Here is a 27,003-nt window from a genome sequence, read left to right as displayed (position 1 = left end):
TCTTGAGTCCGTCGGTCTTCCTTGCCGTTGAATAACCGCTTTCGCTTTGCAATCAGATTTGTTATTCAAGAAGCAACCCTTACAGCACATGCACGGATTAAGGTCACCAGAAGTCACATGCATACGAATTTATCTAGGTGGATTTTTTGTCTTGCAAGACAATAAATATACAGACACCTATTTCTTGTAATTAATGCATTTTATTTGTGGATATCAAATGAAATTGTGCAGGAAAAGCACAATTTAGTAGAATTAATTCAAAGTTAAGGAATATATATATAACAGAAACAAAAAATTACAAAAATGACAGCTAATACTGCTTAAACTAACAGAGTATAATTATGCTTAAATAAAACCAGCTTCAGATTAAGAAAATTATTTCCTTAACACAAAATTTTAAAAAACTAGACACTTTCATCAATTTGAATTTTACTGCCAATTTTACTTGCTTAAAATCACAGCTCATCACTTCCTTAATTTTATTTGCAAAAATAATAGAATATTACTGAGCTGATTATTTGCAAGAAACGTATTTACTGGTTATGAAAGAGGTATTAAATGACATATGAAGGAATTACATTTGGACTATATTTTTATGTAGTGTTCAGAAATAGTAGGGAAGTTCCAGTGATGGACTGTTGACACAAAGAGTTTTGATCCTAAAGGATCAAAAACCCAAAAAGCCTCTTTCAAGGGGAGATAATTGGTGAGAAAATGGTCTAAAGAAATGCAATGGGAATTTAAGTTTTTTTAATATTACAAGAAAGAGAGTTTGGTGACCCAAATTTTAGTTTTGAAAAATGAAAGAATGTCAGTTATGTTCGCTTCATATACATTATAATAAATTCTATATACATGTTCAACTTTTTTAATAGTTTGCAAAATAGTGAAAAAATTCCCTACTGAATCCATATAAAATGTTGTAAAAAATGTTATTTTTAAGGTAGAATTATATCAAATCAAGTTCTACATTATAATTCTAAAGTAAGTTCATTCAAGGTCATCTTTGAGAAACCAGGAAAATCCATATACCAGAATCATTAGGTATGATCTACCTTAAAAACAATGCCCAAATCACTACAAGCTCACCAGACTGTAAGTATATTTCTCATAACAGACCTTTTACTCCATTTTTTAAAAAACTCGAGCAAAGAGAAGTAACGCTCCAACCAGACACTCTGGTTTACTGTCTGATTGGAGCAATGGACAGCAGTATGGACTTAAATACAAGTATTTGACTTATTGGAGCTCAGTATTTGGATACATATAAATAATTATTGTTTTGGTGGGTTATGTCCCTTTGAAACATTCGCTAAGATGGCTTGTATTCTGTAAATATCGAAAATGACTTATCACCAACATACAAATAAACAAATAAACTACAAATTCATTGAAACAATGTTTTTCCTTTATTTCAAGCCAATAATTGAATCACTCTAAAATCATTTTTGTTAAAGATTGACAATATAGACAAATTTTCCACCGAAGTCTTTCTTCTCAGAGTAAGTTCTCATGGTAACAGAATCAGTCTGAATATTGAATATGGCATTATCTGGCACTGCCGTAAGACCTCTCTCCATATTGTTGTAATCTGGGATCATACGACCGTTTATATCTGGATCTGTGTAGGTTAGAAGCTTTATTTGGCTAGCATCTAAAAGAAAACAATTTACATATTATATTTTGCTCTTAAGATCCATCATTACCTTTGACAAATATGAGTGAAATATATGATGAAAGTAAGGCAATATTAGTCAAATGGTAATGATGAACCTTAAGTAATTAATGTTGTGATCGATATTTGTTTTCAATCATAACAGATGGTATACTGAATAGTTTGGTTGTCAGTATGGGACCTCACTATAGGGTTAAATATGTGCTTTAAAATGAGACATGAGGAAATAACTCATCCTTCTGAAGCACCAGATTTTATAAGTGAATTTGAATGGGATTCAAGCTGTTTAACTGTGTGTACTTTCTTGTTCCTTTGTGTTTTACAGTTTATTTTCTCATGTTGTCTTGAGAAATTAAATTTTGTATGTAGTTAAGACATGATATGTAGTTGGTGAAAAAATGAGAAGTTTTCGATCCACTGAATTTTGTGGAGTAATGCTACAGTGAACTTTGACCTTTCAGGAAATATACCTCTGAGACAGATGCAACTCCTCAGTGACTACTAAACTGAATTTAACAAAACTTTGTAAGAAATGAGTACACAATATGTAGTTGTGCATAATACCAGGAGATTTTTATTCTCTATTTTTTTGTGGGAGACATATTCCTTTGAACTTGGAAATTTTCCAAAATATATAACTGGGGCAGTTTGTCATTGGGACTCTTTGGAAACTACTCAGACTCAAATAATTCTTGTGGAACTTGTTAGATAGCAAGGACACCATAGGCAATTCTGCATATAACCTGCAAAATATGATCATTTTTTAAGTATCTGTGGGAGTTATGCCTTTTTGAATATCCCAAAATGCTTGTCACTGCAACTCCTCTGAAACTACTCAACTGAATCTCATGAAACTTGGAAGGTAGCACAGAATTTACTATATTCTATGTATTTTATTTGATGACAATCTTATACAAGTTGAAGCGTCTTACCAAACCCCTTATTAAGTAACAAAACAGCCCTAGCCTACTATGAGCCGAGGAACAATCTCTGATCTGACATAGAAAATGTAATAAAATAACATCTTTCTTGTACATGTACTTTTCAGGAAGGCTCTGATATGAACGTCAGGTCCTTTGAAGAGAAAGGGAGGCCATGATAGTGTTGCCAGGTCTTATGAGCAGTAAATGACAGGTCCTCCAAAAAGATAAAGAGACCTCAATATTGATATGAAGTCCAATTTGGACTAAACTGCTCATATAAAAATCAAATCTTGAGAATACCCCTATCCTACCTTTCATTTTAGATCTGTCAGTTTTCATCAGTCTGGCTACAACTTTAGCCTTGGAGTCTCCTTCAAATATGGGTAGGGACAGTTCAAAAAGTCCATTGTATGGCTGGGGGTTTATACATTTAACTGCTACGGAGGCCTGTAAAAGAAAGAATAACAATTACTCAATGTTAAATATTTTTTACAGCGGGTGATATAGTTAATTTCAGGGAATAGAGCTGGTCTAGATCTTCTCTTGATAAATGAACTTTCTTTGGAAGTTAACTGGACAATTGACAGAGATTAAAAGTTTCTATCAAACTTAGAATAAATGATCTATGAAATGACAGAAACAACTCCTCATTAATTATTCATTTAACAATATAAGATATTTCATCAGGTAATGGTTATTCAATAGATGTAAGACCAACTCTATTTTCTGAAGTTAACTATATAACTGGTTGTAAAATGATGCAATTTAAATCATCAATTTAAGTTCAATTATTTATCCTTAGGATATTCAGAAGATAACTGTATAGTGTTTAAAGTTTATACGCATCAATCCAGAATTTGATAGTGGCAAATTTAGTTTACAGGCAGTATGTATCTCTATTCTGATGAACCTGTTTAATATATCTATGAAGTTAACATTTGAAAATACACAAAAAATAACTTTGCACATACAAAAATGTGAGACAGTTAGTCATATTGACAAAGATTTACGGTATTATCAAATAATCTTCCGCATTACAACAAATGTTGCATTAGAATTTTAAAGAGGTAGACCTAAGGTAAGGGACACAACTCTAACAAATCATTGGAAGGTTTTTATTGAGCATTTTACATCAGTCTCATGTAAGCATCAAAGTAACTTGGACTGATTTCATACTGTTTCAAATGAAAGCTTGATAGGCTTTGGTGAAATTGAATATGATACAAACATATCGCTGATTTCAAGAGTTATGTCCCTTACACTAGGTCTACCTCCTTAAGTTGGGCTTTGGATGTGAAGGAGGATGCACCATTATCATTTTCATTTCAAAATAATTGCTTGACTTCAAGGGAAAAAAATAAGATTCCATGCAATATAATTTTAATAATTCAAGGGGCAACCTCAGGCTTGAAACAGCTTTGATAAATATTGAAAAATTCATCCCTCCTAAAATAAAATGGAAATTCAGCATTCATTTAATTTTGTAATTTAGTAATATTTTTCACCAAATATACTTTGCCTTAATAAGAAAAGAAAAAAACTGGTTTTCGTAACTTAAAACATTCTAATGACAGTAATAACTTTTGCACTTACAAACTAGTCACATTTTTGCAATTATAAAAAACTTCACTATAATTTCCAAATCAACAGGAGACCCGGCAGTTCTGACATTACCTCTATTCTGTATGTGATGTAAGGTTTCCCAGGACAACAGTCATCTTTAATCTTATTGTCAGCATCATCAGAGTACTTTATATCCAGTCCTTCAAGCTATAAATAGTGGAATGGTTCACATTTATAGGTAGAACAAAATGTTATCATAAAAATGTCTCGTGTGTCACACATTGTTGCTGTTATTAACTATTTGATATTGACTGCTGGGGCATATGCATGAAACAGGTATGGGATTGTAATGTAGTGATGGTTATGCAACTATTCACTAAATACCATTTATCCCGAGTGAGTAGTATACACATGTATGTTAAACAGGCAAAATCAGAAAACTTTACATTAATTTTTTTTATTAATTTTGAGGTCGAAAGCTGTGACCTCCAGGCATATGCATGGAACTAACCTAGTAATGCTAATACATACTGAAAATCTGTATCAAATGTTGTATCAACCCAAGACTCCTATATCATCCCAAGGGCCACCTGCCGACCGGGTGATATAGGTTGAGGGTTGATACAGCATGTGATACTGAATTTAACATGTCATGTTAATTATATCATATATTTTAACCATACTTCAAGTATAGTCTGTAAAGGGGTGTGATATAAGGGATGTGATATAGGTCTAGGGGTGTGATATAGGGTATAAGATATGGGTCTAGAGGTGTGATATAGGGTATGCGATATAGGGTAGATGATATAGGGTTTAAACAAACACTTATAATGCATATACGAAAAAGTTACATTTTAATCTAAATATATGATATAACTGCATATTAAATATGATTGACCTAGCACAAGTGGTTCTTATCAAACTGATGTAATGAGGATGCAGATGCCCACACCTACACTGACACCAGAAATGCAGTAACTTAGAAATGCCTTCAGCATATTTTTTATTACAGGCAAGTATAAAAAACTGTCAACATAACTCACTAAAAAAATATCTCCTGTGATGTAAATAGTTCTACTAGTTGGCATTTATTATGGGCTGGTTACATGCAACTAAGATACATAATTCATGATTAACCCTTCACAAACACTATATTCATAATCCTGTTTAAATACTGAATGCAAGTCAAGCTGTTTTTGTAACTTCAAATGACAATGTGCTAATTCAAAATGGATAATTACTTTTTTACAGATGAATAAATGTGCCATAATACAATTGGTTGTTTACGAATGTACAGACAGCAGCTGGATTGGTAACCAGAAAACTTACATCTAGAGTTGATATCAGATACTGTAAATATGTAGTGAGTACTTCCTTCTCATCAAAGTCCATCGTGAGCTGGAGAGCTTTACTGCCTAACTTCTCAAAATTCTCCTACAATGTTATTAAACAAAATTGGGTATTGTTTAAATATGGAGTTATTTTTAAGAAATCAGTAAATACACTCTGAGAAAATCATTTATCACATCAATCTATACTAAGGGTAAGTTATACTGAAATATAAGATAAATTGTAAATTGTTCTTGTCTTCTACTCTTAACCTAGCCAAAACTTGACAGCATGACTAATCCTTTAAAAAGGACTTCGTTTTATACATCAACTTTCTTTACTGGTAATTAAAAACTATTCAGTTTATACACAGATCAATATCACATGGTTTTCATGTGAATTGAGGAAAAAAAAATTTGTGACATAGTTCACACAAAATTCACGTGTACTTTTGTGTCAGTCTCTCTAAGAATCATGCAGTAGGTGAAACATGGTATGAAAAAAAAACACCATTAAAATAGTGCAAATAGACAAATCGCACTTCTAAAATGCCATTTTGAAAGTATGATTTGACTATTTGCACCATCAGAATCAAGGAAATTGGAGATTTTCCACATCAGTTTGGTAAACTGAAATATGATTTCATTGAAATGACTAAAATAAAATCAACATTTCAAGGGCAGATAACTCTGTAAAAAATATCATTTTTCTAACATTCTTTTGAAGAACTTGAGAACAAATCCGGTGATGCAGAGAAAGTGGCCTTTTCATAGAGAGAAATGATCATGAAGTGAAATTATATATTGTCAGATCGGTGGGTTTTAGATATGCCTTTTTCTATTTTTTCCCATTTTGCCATTTTTTCTTACAAATGTTTACCCTAAAATGCGAGTGAAAATGTAAAACAAAATATAACCTGAATTTTTTTTTCTGAATTACAGCACATTTTATCATAGAATGTTATGTAATACATTGCAAATGTAGTTTTCCCCAAAGGTGTTACAAACATATGACGAAATAAAAACAAAAAACTTTAATCTAAAATCTAATCTGGCTTGGTTAAACAGGTTTCACTGTAGCTGTAAACTCGTACCCATTTTTTACTTTCATGTCAATTCTAACATGTACATGTATTTATTTAAATTAGACTAAGTGCAAGTACAAATAAGATTATCAAAATATATACTAGTTCTGCTTTATCATCAGACCTGATTTCAAGACTGAGATTAACAAACAAAGATAAAGTCTGCAAATTTAGAGTATAAAAAGAATTAGAAAAAGTGAAAAAATAATATTCGTGTAATAAAGCACACATACCTTAGTAGCTTGTACAAATGGCATTACTTTCTTCTTGTATTTATCAAGTTCTTTCTTACCACTAAGTTCTGCAGCTATCACTTTGTTTTCAGGAAATCCTTTGTTTTTCTGCAAATATTTTGTAGAGATAATAGTTCTTTTAATGGAAGACAAAAGCAACAGGGTAAAATGCATGTAAGAAACCAGAAATACTACAAATAAACTCAAAAAGAGAATAATCCCCACTTGCAATGGAGATAAATGTTAAAGGTCTTACTAACCACTTCTAATGTTTCCATTACTTTACATGTTAAAAAAGTAATTTTCAAAGTTTCACTGTGAATTCATAGGACAAATGACGTCTTAAAAATTGCACACCACTGCAAAACTAGGAAAATAAGGCTTTCAAAATCATTATGCTAATGGTACAATGACAGCACAAAGTCTTCACAAAATTTACTTGAATGAATAATAATACTAAAAATCAACACTTTTACCTTTTCTGCTAACTGACAGAATTGGGGCAAATTACTCATGTTAACAATATTCATACACTTTTGTAGTAAATTTAATTACAAATATGATTTTAAACTACACATTCTCAGCTTCATTTTGATTACTTTTGATCAGAATACACACAAATAATACACTTATAGTGCATAGATCTAAGTTCAGTGTGTTTTTGGAACTACATTGGGGAGTGGCCATTTGACCTGGAAGTGGTAAGTGAGGCCAAATGTAAAAACGCCTAAATTGAATTACCTCCCTTTTGCAGTCCTCTGATTGGAAATATTCATGTACATCTACAAATGATGCCCAACCTTCCTATAAAATTTCATCCAAATCCCTTAAGCAATTTAAGAGGAATTAAGCTTGCAAAGTTTTAACATGTAAACCCTTAAGTTGGATTTTACCTATTTGGAGTGCTACAACACTGTTTTTTGTTGTTTTTTTTTTTGGGGGGGGAGGGTGGTAGTGGGAGGGGGTATCAAAGATATTTTCCCCAATGGGACATATTTCCAAATTCAATGTTGGTAAGTAAGTGGCCATGAGCATCAGTAGTGTTACTTGTCAAGTGAGTCAAGTGACATGCCTGTCTGTCCAAATATCTCTAAACAACAATAACGTTACCCTTTGACTCTGATAAGCTTAATCTATCTGACTATTTGAGTACCCTAAAACATATCTGAGTACTCTTCACACATTTATCTACCTGCCCTACATAATTATTTGAGCACCCCTAAACCATGATCTTTTTTTTTGTCTTGCACACTGTCCAATTTGCCTATATGACTGTTTGAGTACACCTAAAATCTGACCTACAATTTTAAGTACTCCAACACTGACCAACTTGACTATATGACTCTTTGACTTGTCCTTATTGACTGTTGTCCTGACTGAGTGTGTATCCCTTAACTTGACTTAGTACTTTGTCCAATTGTCCTATCTGGCTTTTCAAAAAACAATTTTATATTCCTTTTGACAGAAATTCATCTAAGTAGGTTCATTGTCATCATCAACTAGATCTTCTATGTCATTGTAGCAAACCTTCAATTATACCCTTACCTGATGCAGTGTTGTGAGTGTAGTTAAAACAGCTGACTGCCATGGTGGGAATGACTTTGCTATCCATACCGTACCATGGGTTGGCTTGCCAGCTAATTTTTTTCCTTTACCAGGTGCTGTTAACTGCTTGAGTCTGACACGGAAATCATGGGCCGCAGACATTAGGTAACTGGACATGTTAATCAGGGTATCATCAACTGGTCCAGACACAGGCCATGATTCTGACATGATACTCCTCTTATTACCAAGAAGATCCCAGATATGTTCACACAGATGTGGACAGATAGGTGACAGCATCAGTGTTTGGGTGCGTATGAATTTGAAGATAAGGTCAGAGTTCATTCCTGATATTTCAACTTCCCTGTATCTGTCTCTGATTGCCTGAAATAATCATGATAAAAATTAATGTGATCAACTTTATCACAGCAAGTAATATAGTTAACTTCAGGAATAGAATTGGTCTACCTTTAATAACATGACCATTACCCAAAGAAATGCCACAGATCGTTAACTGGACAACTAACAAGGAGACTTAAACTTTCTATCATTTTGTAGGTATTTAATCTATATCAGAAAGTTGAAATGTCTTTGTTAATTAGGAAGTTCATCAGGTGGTTCTCACTCATTTAATCAATAAATCATTTTTTCCATGAAGTTAGCTATAATACTCGCTGTAATACCACCATAAATTGATGGAAGTTCTACAAGTACATGGCAAATCTTAAACGATACAAACCAGATTTATCATTAAAAAAGAGAACATTCTCTGCAGAAAGTGTCTTTCACCTGGAGATTGGAGATTTTGCTGGTTTTTCTTTAATCAAAAGATTTAGCAATTAAACTAGGTCTCCTTACCAGACCATGGAAAAATATGTCAATCCCTTCAGCAGGTGCAGGTTCAAATTTAAGGAAAAGGGAGTTTAGAAAATGTAAAGTCCAGGTTGTCATTTGACCAATTTTGCCGAAATTTTCCAACAAAAGCAAGGGTTCCATTCCCCTCAAATATCCTCCCCTTTCTTCCCTAATCTGCCACTGCCTTAAGCATAATTTTAGGATGTAGCAAGATATAAACATTGTATACTAGCTCTCAAATTCTATTGATTTTCTATAGGTGTCAATGATTCTGATATAAGAAATACCTACCTGATATTCAAAGAATGCAGATTTTAGAGCTTCTTTGTACATCATCTTCTCATAGTTTGATTTTGTTTCATCTATTGCCTTATTCATTTCACTATGAAAAATAAATGTACACTTAATTTACACAAAAGTGTTCTTTTTTAATGCATTTTCATCCAGGTCTGGATAATACATAACATAATATGTAATTGATGACTTAAAAATGAAATGATCTTCAGTATTCAACAGAGTCCCTAAGGCAAGATGCAATATTTAAAACTTTCTGTTCAAAGTTAAATTTTATTTGTGATGTCACAATCAGAAAACAGTTAAACCTTAAAAGGGATAGCAACTTGATGGTCACATAAGACAGGTGGTCTTCATATGCAGGTTATGCATAGAATGTAATAGTTAGGGATATTCAAATCATAGTCATGTCAGTTATTGCCGAACATAGGTGGTTGCTAAAACAGGTTATTGCTGAACATGGGTGGTTGCTAAGACAGGTTATTGTTGAACATAGGTGGTTGCTAAGACAGATTATTGCTGAATATAGGTGGTTGCTAAGACAGGTTATTGCTGAATATAGGTGGTTGCTAAGACAGGTTATTGCTGGACATAGGTGGTTGCTAAGACAGGTTTGACTGTAAGTTGACACTCTTTACAATAAAAACAAAGGGAAGGTAAAATGCCAAAAAAAAGCAACCAAAAAAAATAACAAAAAAACAAACCTTTCAAATATCCTGTCACTGAGAGTCATTTCTTGTGATTTTCTGAGGGTGTCTTTTGTTGATAGAATTTCCTTCACCCATTCAAGGTATGTGAAGAGACGTAATAGTCCTGCATCTGCCATCTTCTCTACAAAGTTGGCATCTTCCATAGTGTCTCCAGCATCAGCAAGAGCCAGACGCATACCTGAATCAAATTCAGAGGAAAAATATGAATTACAAGTCCAATAAGGAGAGAGTCAAGATATTGTGAATGTATTTTCCCCTGAATTTGTAGGGGTTTTTTTTTTTTGGGGGGGGGGAGGCTGTTTTGACACATCATAGAACGACAGTAGGCTAATAAAAAATATAATGTTGTTCTCTTTCTGCTATTACATCTACATAAATCATATTTGAAAAACAAACTTTACAAATGTATTCTCTACATGTACAGTGTACTATGTCTAAACTCAATCCCTTTCTAAAAGACTGAATGATTTGTTTGGGTAAGGGAAGTGCTTGATATTCACAGGATTTAGTTGAATGTGCCTCAGAACTGATTGTTTAAGACAGTGTTCTGATTTATTCATACAACACTGTATATATTCTTTTAAATGACTGTTTTGACAGTGTGTGTTAATAATAGATATGATGAAATGCTTTTTTTTTCCAGGAACATGACAATTAAAAAAAATGATGCAGGTATATATGAAAATGCTTATTATTTTACCATCAGCAGAAAATTTTCCAATAGCATCTTGTAAAGATAGGAAATTTCCAGTAGACTTGGACATCTGAAAGGTATAAAAAAAGAGGATTGTTAACAACAGCATCAAAACACATAATGCGGAAGTTTTTGCACAGTTCTAAAGTTTCCCTTTTTTGACAATTCCATGAAATAAGAAAAAAAAAATAAGAGCTTGCATATTTTATTATACTCTAAATATCTCAAGAGTTAAGTAGTACTCCAGCTAACAATCATGCAAAATGTGATTCATGGGTAAAAAGCCTACATATTTTTATTTTTGATATTTTGTTTGAATAGCCATAGTAAACAGAAATTTACATTCAGTTCTTCATATAACTCGTGTTCTTAGGAGATAAAAATTATATAGAGTGCACTGTAGATTTCAAAATTAAGGGAGGTAACTCTGTAAATGACACTAAAATACAATAGAATCTATTGAAATTTCAATATTGATTATCTCCTAAGAGCAGGCAGATTTGAATGAATAATTACACATTTCATAATATAGACCCATAAAACAACTTAATTACAAAAATAAAAATATGTAGCCTTTTTTAAGATTTTGCATGATTCTTACAAACACTGTCACTTAATTCTTCAATATCTAACCAATAAAATATAATAATAATCAACCACTAAAGATCATTGATAAAAAAGATAATTCTAAATTCAACAACAATTAACATTCAAGCTTTACTACTATAGGCTAATTCTACCACTACATAAAACCGAAAAATTATAACATGTACAAAATACACAAAACATTTTAACCACACCCATATAATAATGCTTTTTAGTTATAAAAAGAAAATTTCAGATCACAAGAAATGAAATTTTACACACCTTTTCAGAATTCAGTAGAATGTGTCCATTGGCTCTAATACTCTGTGGCCATTTGGAACTGAAAAGGAGAAATAATTATGATTACTAATATACCAAAGAAATTGGCAGGTAATTTACTATAATAAGTACAGAAACCTATGGCTTATTTCAATAAATGTGAAAAGTGCAGACCATAATATAACCCTGCCTATAGATTACAACCAGATATCATATTATATCATGAAAGTATATTAAAGTTTGCTTTTGCATTCAAAAAAGGTACGCCTCTGCCTCATTCCTAAGTTCAGATGGGTATGACTCCACAAAATTTAGTAGACTTTAAACTCCTGATAATATGTGTAACTACATATCATGTCCTAACTTCATACAAGTTTTCCTGAAATTTGGAGCAGTAGTTTTCAAGGAGTTGCACTTACAAAAGTGTGACAGACGGATGGACAGAGCAAAAACAATATATCTATACACCAAATTTTGAATTCTACAGTACATTTTATTTAATTTTTATCTGAAAAGCCACATATTAATTTCTCTTCACTATTACATTTTAAAGAATATCAAAAATAAATATATGTAGGCTTTCTAACCATGAATCACATTTTGCATGATTCTTATCTGGAGTGCTACTTAATACCTACCAATAGATTAATTTTATCAAGGGTAAAAATGAATATATTTACAGTATCACAAAAAGGTGGAAGAAATATATATAATTCAATTGGTTCAATTGAAACTCAAAAGTTGAGGTCTTCCAAAATCAAAATAAAGAGACCACATACAATTCATCATGCCAAGATATCCTCCTGATGAACATTCAGCCGAGTACAAGCATGAAAATTTACCCAAAATTGAAAGGATGCATGGATGGACAAAGTAATTTAAGCATACCTCCCCCTCTACACAAAATAGAAGGAAGAGATCAAAGGAACATCAGGGAGTGGAAATTAGCAAAATCAAAAGTAAAAAACAGTAAAATAAAAAAATTATAACGGTAATATACAAATTTGTAAAAGTGGAAATCCACTTATTTGCAGAAAAACCGTATCCCTGAGAAGAATCTGTCTCACCTGTCATCAGGCCATATGGCACAATGGTTGTAGATGTAGTATGTCAGATGGTTTGGTACCAAATCTTTACCAGATACTCTCAGATCAACAGGGTACCAGTATTGAAATTCCTGTTTCAGCTTGTCAAGTACATTTTTAGGGATCTTTGTAGACTTGGGGAAAGGAACATTGAAGAAAATGTAATCCCAAACTTCAGGTGTCATCTGTTCTGGTCTGTTAATAGAAAACTTATACTAGTAATAATACAAGAGGAATAAACTACAGACAAGATATAAAATTAAAATTTCTACAATATAATTTTATTCCTACTGCTAACTATTCAAAATTCTCTAAATTATAGCAAATTTTAACAACATCTGACTGGTTGGTTAAAAATATTTGTAATTGAAGATAGAGCCCAGGACAATCAATATCTGAACCAATTAAATGCCGAGATTGGATTGACAAATATTTTTATGTTTGTTGGGGTTTAATATCCGAGCAAAACCCCAACAAACATAAAAATATTTGTCAATCCAATCTCGGCATTTAATTGGTTCAGATATTGATTGTCCTGGGCTCTATCTTCAATTACCATGATGGTCAAGGTGTTTTATTTCATTAATACATGATATATTTGGAATTTTCCTACCTTAAATATGCTTTTTGAAGATAATTACAAAGAATTGAAGCATATAAAAAGTCTTAAACTGACCAATTTACGTTATTTAAAATGTTCTTATGCATGTAATGCCAACAGGTTTGTGTGCAAATCTGAACTACAACATTTTGTACTCCATTTAACTTTAACTTTGCCATTTTAAGGGCTCTTTCCATTTTGAAAAATTAAGAGAAACAGAATCTGAACTTCATCTCATTGAATATGAAATTTTTCACATCTCGAAATTAAAACTATGAAAATTTATTTCTCTTGACGTGAGAAATTTCATAATCAAGTGGATATTGTGGCAGATTTTATTTATCAACACAACTTATAACTACAAAAACTTAAGATAGTAAAACAAAAAGAAAAAAGAAAGTTGTACAATATTCTCATGAACAGATCAAGTGGCATACCGTAAAATGTCAAACACAGAATGAGCAGAAAGATATAGCAGCTCTTTACTCACTTGATGTTAGCTGGACTGGGGCCTCTTCCATCAAAGACTCCACCTTGTAAGAGATGTGCTACTGTGTAGTAAGCCATGTATATAGTAGAGTCAGACAGTGACTCTATCAGGTACTGCTCATCCCATGGTAACTTGGTACCTTAGAGTTAAAAAAAGGAATTAAGGAAAAAAATAAATGTAAGGTGACTTTTATGCCCTTCCTTCCTTATGTCTAAACAGTCATTTGTCAAGTACACTTTTTGTATAAATATTATAATTCAAGAACCAATCTTTTCAAATTTAACACAAGGCTGTGAACAATAAAATACAGCACAAGTTCGATAATTCTGTATGAAGCATCTACTGCTCTGGTCATGCTGGTGTTACACCCATTTTTAACATCATATGCAGTTATCACCACAAAAGAAAAACATTGCATGGTTTTGGCAGGAGAAAGTTCGAGTGAAAATACAGAATTTATCTAATGGTGAATCATCGAAATTTATTTAACTTTGAACATTCAATAATTCATGGCTATTTATAGTTAAACCTGTCTCAACTGAACCCCTTTTGTACTATAAAATTGGTTGGTTTACAAAGGGTCAAAACACATTCAAACTGATGTAAAGGGAGTTAAAAAGGTGTCTGGTTTAGACAGTTTGAATAATTTTAGATTTGGTTAAGACAGGTTTTACTGTAATAATGCATATACAAGGTATTAAAATTTAGAATTATTTTGGATTACAGAAAATGAGCAAAAAATATCTATGAAACTTGCTGCTACAAAGGAGGTTTGTCATGCTTTCATGCTAAAGGGGTAAGTAAGTTTTCCTAGCCTTTAGTTTTCCAACTAACCTTACCACTTAGCCAAGCTGACATGACTAACCCCTCTTAGTAAAGGTTAGTTATACAAATTATTTTCTACATTCCAAAAATAATTCCAAAGTTGAAAAATACCATCTTTTATTGAAACTAACCTAAACCATATGACCTGGAGCAGGCATGTTCGTGTAACCAGTCCAGCGTAGACAGGAAGTTATGTCTACATTCCTCTGAGTACGTCTCTAGGTTATTTAATGCCTTCATAGCTAACCCCTTCCATGATTCTTCACCATACTCTAAGTACCTGTGGCAGTAGTACACCAGAAATTGGTGAGAAAATACTCAGAACTAACCATTTTTGGGAGCGATATTTTTTGGGTTATTAAGCAAAAAAGGAAACAAAAAACAAACAAAAAATAAATCTCTGTGAATAAGCCCCTTTACTTCAATACAGTCTTAATGTACTATCCAGATAACACCATAGCATTTTTTTTCATGGCCTTTTACATATCTGTTAACCTTTGGAACAGTTCATGAGGAAAATTCTCTCCCACTGACACTGTCTTGTGTAGGGGATTTTTATGTAAAAGCACATTTTTGACAAAAAATTTAATTAAGTAATATTTTTCACTGAAAATAAAGTAATTTTATTTTAACCAAAAAACATCCACAAATCTTACATTTTTATGAAGGAGATTCTAAATTTTTCACTTATTTTATGGGAGTCCCCCCTTATGTGAGAGAGTTACTAGGTATGCATTTATTAGACCAATTTTTGTTTTGTTTTACTGCACAAATAATAAAATATAAAAACCTAACAGTCACATTTTAAATTTTTAGAAAGTTATCCTCATAGATATACATACCACTGATCACAGAGAGCGACTACACATTCATCAGCGGATCTTGATATCACTTGTTTTTCTGGTTCAAAATATATCACAGCCTCTCCCTAAAATATATATATCTCAGACTTGGTAACTGCATAAATTGTCACTTTTTAAACTTGCTTTAAGTTTCCTTTCATTATAACTTACTGCAAATACTGTTTAACAGTTCAAAAATGTAATAATTTAAAATGAAAGCAGTATTTTACAACGAATTATGTGCTGAAATCTGTAAGAATCCGGCAAACTGAAAAATAATGAATCATGCTCAGAAAAAACTTAAGAATTTGACAAAATGTGAGCACCTAGTTTATGGTCTATTGAAGAAACTTTGACAGTTTGTTTGTCTAAGAAGTATCAGAGGATGCAGAAAAGGGAATTTAAATTTATAATAGAAAAGTGTGTTATCTCCCTTTGATGATGAACTTGCAATGCATTTCATATTATCCATATCTCGAATTACTGACCCTTAAAAAGAAATAATTGCAATTTTTTTGTATTTCAGATTACATTTGAGAGAAAAAATTGCAGTTTTTCCCACTATGATTCACCCACTGCCTGATTCTTACAAAGAATGGCACTAAAATGCTCATAATATTCAAGATTACAATTGCTTATATTGATTTCATGCTTTGAGATAGTGATTGATATTTGACTCTGCCCTTATAATAATGAAATAAGTTGACTTTACTATCAAATTAAATGATTTAATAGAAAAAATTAAGTCACCATGACAATGCAGGAAGCTTAAAAAAATTCAAGACACAGTGAAAATATTAAAATATTTAAGGAATGACTGAAATTTTTTCGGTCTATGAAGAAATAACCTTAATCATGTGGTGCATACAAAGTAACTTGCATAGTGCACTAAGGGCATTGAGGTTATTTCAAACAGAACAAAAGTATACAAGATTTATTTCTTATAATTTAATTTTAGTACATTGTATCAAAACACAACTAATAAATCATTAAAAAAGGTTAATGACATCATATTAAAAATTTGGTCTAGGAGATGATAGACAAAAAAAATTGATATCCAGTCAGAAAGCATGTAACTTCTGAAATTTAATTATAATACAAATATTTGTTTTTGCTGTTTACAAAAAAAACCATCTTCTACTTACTGCATCCACCATTTTTTTCTGGATTGGTTTTTTAACATTCTGTACTAGCTGACCTTTGAACTCTGGGACAATCATCACCTATAGATAGACCAATTAATCTGTTAAAAATATTCAAATTATGATATAGAAGTTTAAGTATCTACCAGTATATTTTATCAGAATTATTTTGTAGCTAAATTTTATCAATAATTGTTTACTACTTCCCAGGCGACAGTTTCACAAAAAGTCGTAAGCGTAAAATTGATCGTAAGTAATGACGTCACAACAGAAAATAGCATTGTTACATCATAACTTACGATCAATTTTACACTTACGACTTTTCGTAAAACTGACACCAGGCCTATACTCCCAAGGAACTAGAGGTCCCCTGAAATATGTCACCTAGAAATACCATAAAGCTTCATTGGATGTTCTTAAGTGATAATGTTTAAATACAACTTAGGTAAAACAGAAAAAAATATTAAAAACAGAAAAAAAACTAGCCTGTCAAAGTGCCTAACTGCAAAACAATATTAAAGATAACTCTATTTCTATGATTAAAAGAGAATGATAGTGAACCAACACCTATCTATGGTAGACATGTGGTAAGATAACTGAAGTAGATACCTAGCGGTATGCGGCAGTTGTCTTTGCATAGTAAAAATTAATCTAATAATAAAGACAAGAGCACTGAAGCTGTCACCATGTTGCTGAATCTTTTATTCCATCAACTGCTATAAACATACTAATTTTCACGGTGAACAGAAAGCCACAAAAATAATACATGTGAAATTGATTTTTAACACTAAATAACGCTATTCATTGTTTGAATCCACAAAAATTGATACCCGCATATCCTCACTTGACAAAATCCGCAAAAATTAACACGTTTACAGTGGTTTCGCCTCAAGAGGGGTGTCATCATGACCTGATGATGCCTCTCTTGAGGCAAAACTAGTCGAAAGAATAAAAAATTCAGCAACTAGGTATTATTATTAGACCTATTTCTAAGTGCTAAAAGTTCACTCCTTCCAAGAAACCTAGCCTGTCTAACTGCAAATCACTAAGTTAAACCTATTTCTGTCAGTTACAACTTACTCCTTCATAGGAACTTAGCCTAGCTGTCTTACTGCAAGTCACTAAGTTAAAACTATTTCTGTCAGTTACAAACTTACTCCTTCATAGAAACTTTAAGCCTAGGTGTCTAACAGCAAATCACTAAGTTAATCCTATTTCTATGAGTTAAAAGCCCACTCCATCATAGAAACTTAGCCTGTCTAACTGCAAATCACTAAGTTAAACCTATTTCTATATGTTACAACTTACTCCTTCATAGAATCCTTTCAGATAAACCTTCTCCTTGGCTTCCAGTAATTGGTCTTTATCATTCTGACTCTGTATTTTCAGCTGATCACACACAGTCACTGCTGACAGGTTACCAAACTCTGGCACTTCTATGATAGGTACCTAAAAATATTAAACACATAATTGCAATAGGAATTTTAAAATAAAGAGGGCTGAGTTATATGTCATTTGACATTTGTGACGGACTGTATTAAGTTAGAAAATCTAAAGTCTGCACAGAAATACTTGCTTTTCAACAGTAAAACCCTATTGGGACTGAATATTCTTTTTTTCAGGTTTATAAGCAATAATTCAAATAACACTTGTTGAAACTTAAATGAAAGAATTCAAGGAGAAGTTCAGTAAAACAGAATTCACAATTAAAAATCAAACCTTCACACGATTTTCATGTCAACTTTTCACATAAAATTTAAGTTAAGTGAATTTAATGTGAAAATCATGTTAATTTCATATTCAGTCCAAATGAGTTTCACATGAACAATATTTGACTGTGTAGACATAGTTTAATTTCAATTTCATGCAACCCATTTCTATTTTACAAAAAAAAATATTTACACTGGTGCCATGATAAGCACTTTTTAGTAAAAGTTTAAAATGTGTATTTTTCACAGGTTTCAAATATTCTCCCATTGTTCTTTCCTCGTAACACATGTACAGTGAAACCAGTCTAAACTGGGCCCGGACTTAAATGAAAACCTGTCTACACCAGACAACTTTTGAAGTTCCATTGTGCCGGTTTAAATGTATTTTGAACCTAAATACACCGTACACCTGTCCAAACCAAACCAAATTCTATCGTCCAAAAAGGGTTCGGTATACAGAGGTTTTACTGATACTGCAATGACAATGAATGAAAATACCTGCGGTTTCCAACGACAATGTGACATCAAAGTAACTGTGAAGTTGCTACAGTAATAAACATGGTTCATTTCATTAATTGAAACTTTTTCCTGTCATTTATGTTTTTTTTTTTATAAGAAGTCAATATTAGCCATGATTTAGTATTTCAAGGGCAATAAGTCTTATGTGGTTATGCTGAACAACTTCAACACAGAGAAAACATTTAAGAAACTGTTAATTTAAAGTTTATACTAATGGGATGCTTGCCACCAAGTTTGGTTACAATCCATCTTCAGAGAAAAAAATTGAAAGAAAGGTTAACAACAACAGATCAAAAGTGATGGCAATACCTCATCTTTGATCCATAAAAACTACAAAAACTTCAATAACTCATAGAGAGAGGAAAAGATTAATAGACAATACACATGTATGTACATCTCTAAATTTTGTTGGCATAGTATGAAATGGGTCTTATTAGAGAAGCTACTTACAGGGTCAAATGGAAGAACCATCTCGTCTGTTAAACCATATTTCTCTCTAAAGGCCTGAAATGTTGAAAAAATGTAAAAATATTCGAAAAAGTTGTATCTATTATCACACCAAATCTCCATAGTGCACAGTTATTACTTTTATCAACAATTCTATTGTTTTTTCCATTGATCTACTGCTATGATACTAAATAATGTCAGCCATTTCCAATGATATTGCTCTTAGAAATCAACTGTAACATGGCTGATATACAGAATCATTTACTGTGAAAGTACTACTGTTTGTGGGGTATCAATTTTTGTGGTTTTCATCGATAATTCAATCCACAAAATTTGGTTCCAAAGTAGATTCTCATTGATGTGAATATTGAAAACTTCAAAACTACAAATTCAATAATCCACAAACTTGTGTTTCTTCACTGATCCACAAAAATTGGTATCCACAAATTAAAGTACTTTCATAGTAGTTTAAAATGTCTCTAGCTCAATGCGAAATTTTCTGTCTCAATTTCAAAAACTGATGTTATTCTTAATAAAATGTGCCACGACAAATTATTTTTCCTACCTGCTTATTTTTAAGATCTCTTAGTGCAGCATAATCATCAGGAGCATCAGAGGGAACGCTTGTTACAACTCCAGTTCCTACAAAAAAGTTTGAAGACATTTAGGCCAAAAAAAATATGTCTGCCTCCAGCTTCCCTACCTACTCTAAACTTTTTATGGCCATTTTGGCTCAAGAACTAGATTGTTTTCAGTCTAAGGATACAGCTATAAAGTTGATACATGTACTTCAGTATTCCTAAAGACTTTTTTTGGAAGGACATGCTTTATAATGGGTTTCTATCTTGCCCTGCCCTTTTCCCACAGTTTTAAATTAAACAGATGTTACTGCCAACTGGATGTGCCTTCATACTTTTCGAGTGCCCTTTTTTACTGGATTACAATGCCATTTTCAAAAGCTGCTGGGAAAACTACATTTTGGACTTATATGGCTTTAGCATGTAAGTTAGTTTTATGTCCTTTTAATACCCTACAAACACTAAAACTCTAAATTTGGACGAACTCTCCCTGAAAGCACCCAACAACAGTTACTTGCCTTTCATGTTTGTCTTCAAACATCAAAAAAGTTGACTGAAGAGAATTTGCACTTTTTAAATTTCTAAATATGAAAAATCCACTCATGCAGGCATCTAATAAAAATCAAATATACCGGTATCTTCATTCGTGTACACCTACATTTGATGTTTAATTAACTTCAAAGGACATTTCAAATATTTCAAAGACTACACTTCTCAGAATCTACTAAAATATGTAAACCTGAAACAGACATTTCATTAATCAAATCAAACAAGCCAGCAGGTACATCTCACTTAATAAACATAAGATGCTTGATTTATACATGTAATTATCATGGATTGGATAAATTAGCCATTGTTTTTCTTTTTCTTCACAGAAGCCATAAATATCTAACCTTTATCTTCTTTAATTGTCAGCATAGGAAGGGTATATATCTTCTTGTAGCATGTTAATGGTCCAGACAGAGCTACTCCCATAATATCCTGAAAAAAAAATATTAATAGATTTTATTACTGCAAAAAAAGACAACAAGAAGAAAACGGAGACCAAATGCCTAATAATGGAACCAAAGCATCCTAAGGTACGAGACCCAAATTAATGTTGTAATGCATTTCAGCAGACCCATTATGACATATAAAAAAATTCACAACTCCAAACTCACTTAAACTTCACTAATATAGAAACATGAATAAAAGCAGATTTCTATGAGAGTTTCGGAAAAATTCACCATCATTTTTCATTTTTAGCACCTATGCTTCGGAGACGCCATATACTTTAAACGTGACCACACGTAAATACACCTAACTGAAATATGTCAAATATCTTAAAGGGAATTTTTAAAGACCTGGTACTTTTCAAATGCATACCTGACCCACCTGATTATCTAAGAAGAAGTGTTGCATTTGTTATAGGGTGTGGGCATAAGCATATTCTCTTTTACAGCAAGTTGAAAATGACAGACATTGAAGTTAGAGCCAGTCTTTTTCAACTTGCTGTAAAAGGAAATTTTAGGGGAATAAATCAAATTGAAATATGTCAAATATTTTAAAGGGAATTTTTAAGTAGCAGTAATGCAAATTCTGCAATATTGGATACATCCTAAAAAGGCAACACATTTTTATTTTTGTTATTAAGTTGTATTATGATTCTATATGATATATGTATAATGATTCATTCCAATCTGTCTGTTCTTAGGAGACAATTCATATCGAATATTCAATAGTTTCTACTGTATTACAGTGTCATTTACTGAGTTATCTCCCTTAATTATGAATTCTATAGTACATTCTTTATAATTTATAGCTCCTATGAAAAGCCACATATTAATTCCTGTTTACTTCCACATTTTGAACAAGAGGAGATAATCTACATTGAAAATCCAATAGATTCTATTGTATTTGAGTGTCATTTACAAAGTTATCTCCCTTAATTTTGAAATCTACAATGCATTAAATATAATTTTTATCTCCTAAGAACATGGATTACATGAAAAACTGAATGTTAATTTCTGTTTACTATGGCAATTCAAAAAAAATATCAAAAATAAAAATATGTACACTTACTAACCAATTATCACATATTGCATGATTTTTAGTTGGAGTACTACTTAAATACCAGGTACGTTTCAAATGCATACCTGACCAACCAGATCAACAACAACATCCACCTTCCCATCATTCTTTGTGAACCCTTGGTAAGCCATGTTTCTAGCTGCCCTGTTGGTACATACAAATATATCTCCATTCTTCAGCTCATGAGCTACATACTTCATGTCCGGTCTGACCCAAATGTTAGTCTGTCCAAACATAGTTTCTGGACGGAGAGTGGCTGCTACTAAGTAGATCTTTTTTCCTTTCAGGGAACTATAAGGCATTAAGCACATAAGATAAATATTTCAGGTAAGACTGAGAAATTAGGGACATCCTACACACAAGAAAGATGGCTAAATCTGAAAAGCCATTATTTTCCTTTTTCTTCAAACAATTGATTACGGAGGTAGACCTAGGGTAAGGGACACAACTCTTAGAAATCATTGGAACGTTTGTATTCAGCATTTTACATCAATCTTATGTAAGCATCAAAGTAACTTTGACTGATTTCATTCTGTTTCAAATGAAAGCTTGATAGGCTTTGATGAAATTAATATGATACAAACATATAAAAGATCTCAAGAGTTATGTCCCTTACCCAAGGTCTACCTCCTTAAAGTAACAACACTTAAGGACAACATCCATATTGTCACATTAAAAGTTTAACATCATTTTTAACCAAAAATTAACTCTTCAAACCATGAGAAATCAATTTCCAAACCAAAGTGTGAAAAAACATAGACATAAAATTATTACAGTAACACTTATAAAATTACTGGAGTTCTCCTAAATATTCAAGACACATTCTAATTTTCATGAAAGTGTTTTACAAGGAATAACCACTGTCAAATATACAGAATTCATACCTGTTAACCTTTCACATTAGGGGAGAGACTCCCAAAAAATCAATGAAAAATTTAGAATCTCCCAAATAAAAATGTTAGATTTGTGGCAGGTTTTTGGTTAAAATCACTATATTTTCTGTGAAAAATACTACCGAAAATGATTAGTTTTAACATCAAAACTTTGATTTTAGTCCAAATCTCAAACATACGTCAGTGTCAACTGGGGAGAATCTCCCACATGAACTGCTTCAAAGTTTCACAGGTATGAGAATGTCCTATAAAACAGCTCACCTGAATTTAGGTGGATATGGTTCTAACACTTTGAGCTTGATTAATGTGTATTCCTGAGGTCCAACACCCTGTAATAGAAACAGACATGATTTTACCGAGCTTTCAAACTGGGCCAAAAAAATAATAATAGTCTTGTTTCCTGCTACTAGCAAGAAAAAAATAGGAGAGGTAGGTAAGGAAATTACTTTATTTTTCAAAAACATTTTAGATTGAGTTAAAGGGGAAACTATCAAGACCTTAACAGTCCTTGACCCATAAATGGCTACCTAATGTATAAGAAAAACTAGGGTAGTCAGAGTTGCAGGAAACAGACATATATTTTTTGGCCTAAGTTGAAATTGGAAAAATTGGAGGTACATATGTAAACATACAGTAAAAAAAGAAAAATCAGGTCTGTAAATTGAATCTGAATCATTTGGCAAATTTAAGAAATTGAAGTGATGGTAACAAACAGATAACTGATATTTTTTAAACACTTCTTCAGTTTTCAAACTTATAATTTACTGAAAACAGTGCAACCAGGTCAATAAATGTCTGGACCTGGGTCACCATCTTCTATTTGTCAGCACATAAAGTGACAAAAAAATGGCTGAGTTCAACATGCTAAACATGCAGGAAAAAATTATTCAAATTTATCCATAATAGCGGGTGCATATCTATAATATGTATGTAACTACTGTGCAAAGTTTCATTAATATTGGATTGGTGATTTTTGAGCAACTGATTACACGAAGCAGGAACACCTCAGCCTGATGGACAGACGAAATAAGTTGAACGGCTACTAGACCTGCTTTCACCATTGATGTTGCAGGTAAAAATATAGACATTAAAGGAGAAGACCATGTTATTGTGCAAGTCATAAATATCGAAACTAATCTGTTAAATATTCATGAAAATTAAATTGAAACAAAACAATTTCCTTTCCTTAATTAATTGAGATTTAGAATAAGGAAATTTGAATTTCCCGCGCCTATGGGCGCCACCATGATCAGCTGAACTGTGATGTCACAAAGTTGGTTTGTAAAGTGAAAGTAAATAGGTAATTGATTAAGATGTCTGAAGAAATCGCAAATTTGGGACTTTTCCCCTATAATTTCAACCCAAAATTAATAGAAGAAGAGATTGAGGCACAACATGTAAGCAAATGTCAGACATCATTGACAATCAATGGGATTTGCAGCCAGATGACTAGTATTTGTAAGGAAAATCTTAAGGCTACTTCCGAAGAATGTTCGTGTTACTGGTAAAAAAAAACTTTTAGAACATTTCTCTTTTATCAATCGTAAGCTTTACAAGTCATCACGTTTTGGTGATTAGATAAACATGATCGTAGAAATATTTACGGAATATTCTTTGCTTACATATTATTTGCAGTACTTGCATCAGTATCAAACCGACTTAGTGACGTCAGGAGCAAATCAGAAGCTCTCGGTAAAAATCAATAAAATCTGGCTATGATCTTCCTTCAGATAGGAGAGTTCTGCAAGATGGCTATCCACTTGTATTTCAAGGATTTCGAACTTTGCATACTTTGGGTATTTTATAAAAGTGCATTTTGCATTAAAGGTAATTTATTTTTGTTTACATGCATATGATTTATCATAAGAGCCTAACTTAATGCAAAGGTGGTCTTTCCCTTTAAAAGATATCTCAGTGCTGGCTTGTTCATAAAAAAGCAGTTGCTTTTTAAGTGGTTTTAAGTATGTGGAATATTTTAACTGTTATGAAAATGATAGCAAAGAAATGTTGAAATGTGAGTATCAGTTATAAAAGTATATAAAGAGAATGTGAGACTGATAAAATAAGAAAGTAAGACACCTGCTAAACGAGTGAGTTTTTAATTGTTGCAGGTAAAAATATAGACATTAAAAAATATGCAGTACTGCTTTATTCATACAAAGCAATTGCTTCTTGGATGGTTTAAAGAATGTGGAATATTTTTACTGTTCTGCAAAAGATAGCAAAGAAATGTTAGTATGTCATAAAAATATATAGAGTATGTGAGACTGATTAAATAAAGAGAAGTGAGACACCTGCTAATCGAGTGAGTGTTCATTCATTTTTAATAGAGAACAACATCTGTTGAGAACACCCAGCCTGTGGCAGACTAATGAAAAGCTTAATGTTTTACATGCCAATAAACAAAAGCATCAACCCACAGAAGAATATGTCACTTCATCTCCTTTTGTCCTTAAAATAGCAGGCTATTAATAGACCACCAATGAAAGTATATAGGATGTAGTGTCATTTAATTATATAATACTTCACCTCTCCAGAACTTCTGTCATGGTCCATACATGGCTGTCCATCCTTAGGAGAAAATATGGTATGCCTAAAAAACATAGTATATAAATCTGAGTCAAAAACACAAGGACTTAATAAGAAGCATTTATAAAAATATACTCAAATTTGGTAAGAAAAAAAAAACGAGGTACCTACAGACAGTGTGACGAAAAAGCATTTTTAGAGTTATCAAATACAATAGTCACAATGTCTTTAATGAAAATGAAGTCATCAAAGTTAACCTATTTGACCTTCAAGTTCTACATCAATGTTTAAAATGTTTCTATTTATTATACATCTCGCTTTTAAATTTAAAGTACTAACACTCAGAACAAGTTTCACATGCCTCAATTTAATTTAGTTGCTAGATCTGAAGCTGGTATCATGAACTTAAATAAAAAAAAAAGAATAATATTCAAGTCTTGAAAGTAAAAAGGATTGAAACAAAGTAAAGAAACACACAGAAACATCAAACAATATATAATAACTATGTTGGCCTATATCAAACATTTCTAAAGTACCTCTTGCCAAACTTGATTTTATTTCTCTCCTTCAGTCTAATGAACTGCCATCGTACAAAGGAATCATAGTAAGGATTAACATCAGTTGTGATAAATGTCCTTCTCCAGTCAACCTGTCAAAAAAAAAATAATACATGCATAAAATTAAAAAAATCATTTGAAAATATTAACAATCAGTTGATTTTAGTGAATAATAAAATTTTATCACTCATGACGAGTTCACATGGATGTTTAAAGAGGTGGACCTAGGGTAAGGGACACAACTCTTGAAGTCAGTGATATGTTCGTATCATATTCAATTTCACCAAAGCCTTTCAAGCTTTCCTTTTAAACAGAATGAAATCAGTCCAAGTTACTTTGATGCTTATATGACATTGATGTAAAATGGTGAATACAAACGTTCCAATGACTTGTTAGAGTTGTTTCCCTTACTCTAGGTCTACCTCCTTAACTAGTTCCAATTACTCGTTAAATGAACTTAAATCTGGTCATTCTTCAGAACTCATGACCATACTTTGTTTGTTCACTCTTTCCAACAAATTATCCAATTAGTACTTACCTTAACACCCATTCTGACGAGATCTTCCTTGGCCTTTGGTGGGAAGTATTCAAGCCAATGTTGTACATCACAAAACTTCTTGATTTCAGGGTCTGTAAAACCCATAGCAGCCATGATGTGCCATTGATACTTAAGTCCTCCTGTTTTGGCTTTAACTTTACTCTAAAATGAATTAAGTTCAGTACTTTTTTGCTACTCTGCTGTATGCAAGTATAAAATTATCATTTATAAATAAACCTCTTTATTGAACAACTTGAGTTGATTTAAGGTCATCTGAATCAATATCAAAATATTTGAATTGGATTTCTTTAACAATCTTTCACGATAAAAATAATTAAATATATAATGTGGATATGCAAGTATTACTTCCTTTGCTATATTTACCGGTCCATATTACATTATATGGACCATC

At 32.1% G+C, this 27,003-nt stretch overlaps 1 protein-coding gene across 1 annotated transcript in view; it reads right to left on the bottom strand.

The window, feature by feature from the left end:
* Positions 1–1,386: 1,386 nt before the first annotated feature.
* LOC148610428 (leucine--tRNA ligase, cytoplasmic-like) overlaps positions 1,387–27,003 on the bottom strand; it is a 29,283-nt gene continuing 3,666 nt past the window's right edge. Inside the window, exons 6-29 of the mRNA XM_088543256.1 lie at positions 26,592–26,753; positions 26,033–26,145; positions 25,497–25,560; positions 23,229–23,296; positions 22,140–22,365; positions 20,898–20,985; positions 19,992–20,068; positions 19,430–19,483; positions 18,060–18,200; positions 16,755–16,832; positions 15,610–15,695; positions 14,899–15,047; positions 13,943–14,081; positions 12,834–13,046; positions 11,770–11,827; positions 10,909–10,972; positions 10,203–10,386; positions 9,496–9,586; positions 8,353–8,733; positions 6,808–6,915; positions 5,491–5,595; positions 4,273–4,368; positions 2,910–3,045; positions 1,387–1,654 (exon numbers count right to left, since the gene is read on the bottom strand). Of these exons, the coding sequence (XP_088399382.1) occupies positions 1,452–1,654; positions 2,910–3,045; positions 4,273–4,368; positions 5,491–5,595; positions 6,808–6,915; positions 8,353–8,733; positions 9,496–9,586; positions 10,203–10,386; positions 10,909–10,972; positions 11,770–11,827; positions 12,834–13,046; positions 13,943–14,081; positions 14,899–15,047; positions 15,610–15,695; positions 16,755–16,832; positions 18,060–18,200; positions 19,430–19,483; positions 19,992–20,068; positions 20,898–20,985; positions 22,140–22,365; positions 23,229–23,296; positions 25,497–25,560; positions 26,033–26,145; positions 26,592–26,753 (3,084 nt within the window). The 3' untranslated portion in view covers positions 1,387–1,451. The remainder of the gene's footprint in view (positions 1,655–2,909; positions 3,046–4,272; positions 4,369–5,490; positions 5,596–6,807; positions 6,916–8,352; positions 8,734–9,495; positions 9,587–10,202; positions 10,387–10,908; positions 10,973–11,769; positions 11,828–12,833; positions 13,047–13,942; positions 14,082–14,898; positions 15,048–15,609; positions 15,696–16,754; positions 16,833–18,059; positions 18,201–19,429; positions 19,484–19,991; positions 20,069–20,897; positions 20,986–22,139; positions 22,366–23,228; positions 23,297–25,496; positions 25,561–26,032; positions 26,146–26,591; positions 26,754–27,003) is intronic.

The sequence above is a fragment of the Perna viridis genome, chromosome 8 (genome assembly GCF_037379345.1).
Source record: "Perna viridis isolate PV_CMFRI_1.1 ecotype Kerala chromosome 8, ASM3737934v1, whole genome shotgun sequence".
NCBI lineage: Eukaryota > Metazoa > Mollusca > Bivalvia > Mytilida > Mytilidae > Perna > Perna viridis.
This window is presented reverse-complemented; position numbering and strand designations above follow the sequence as displayed.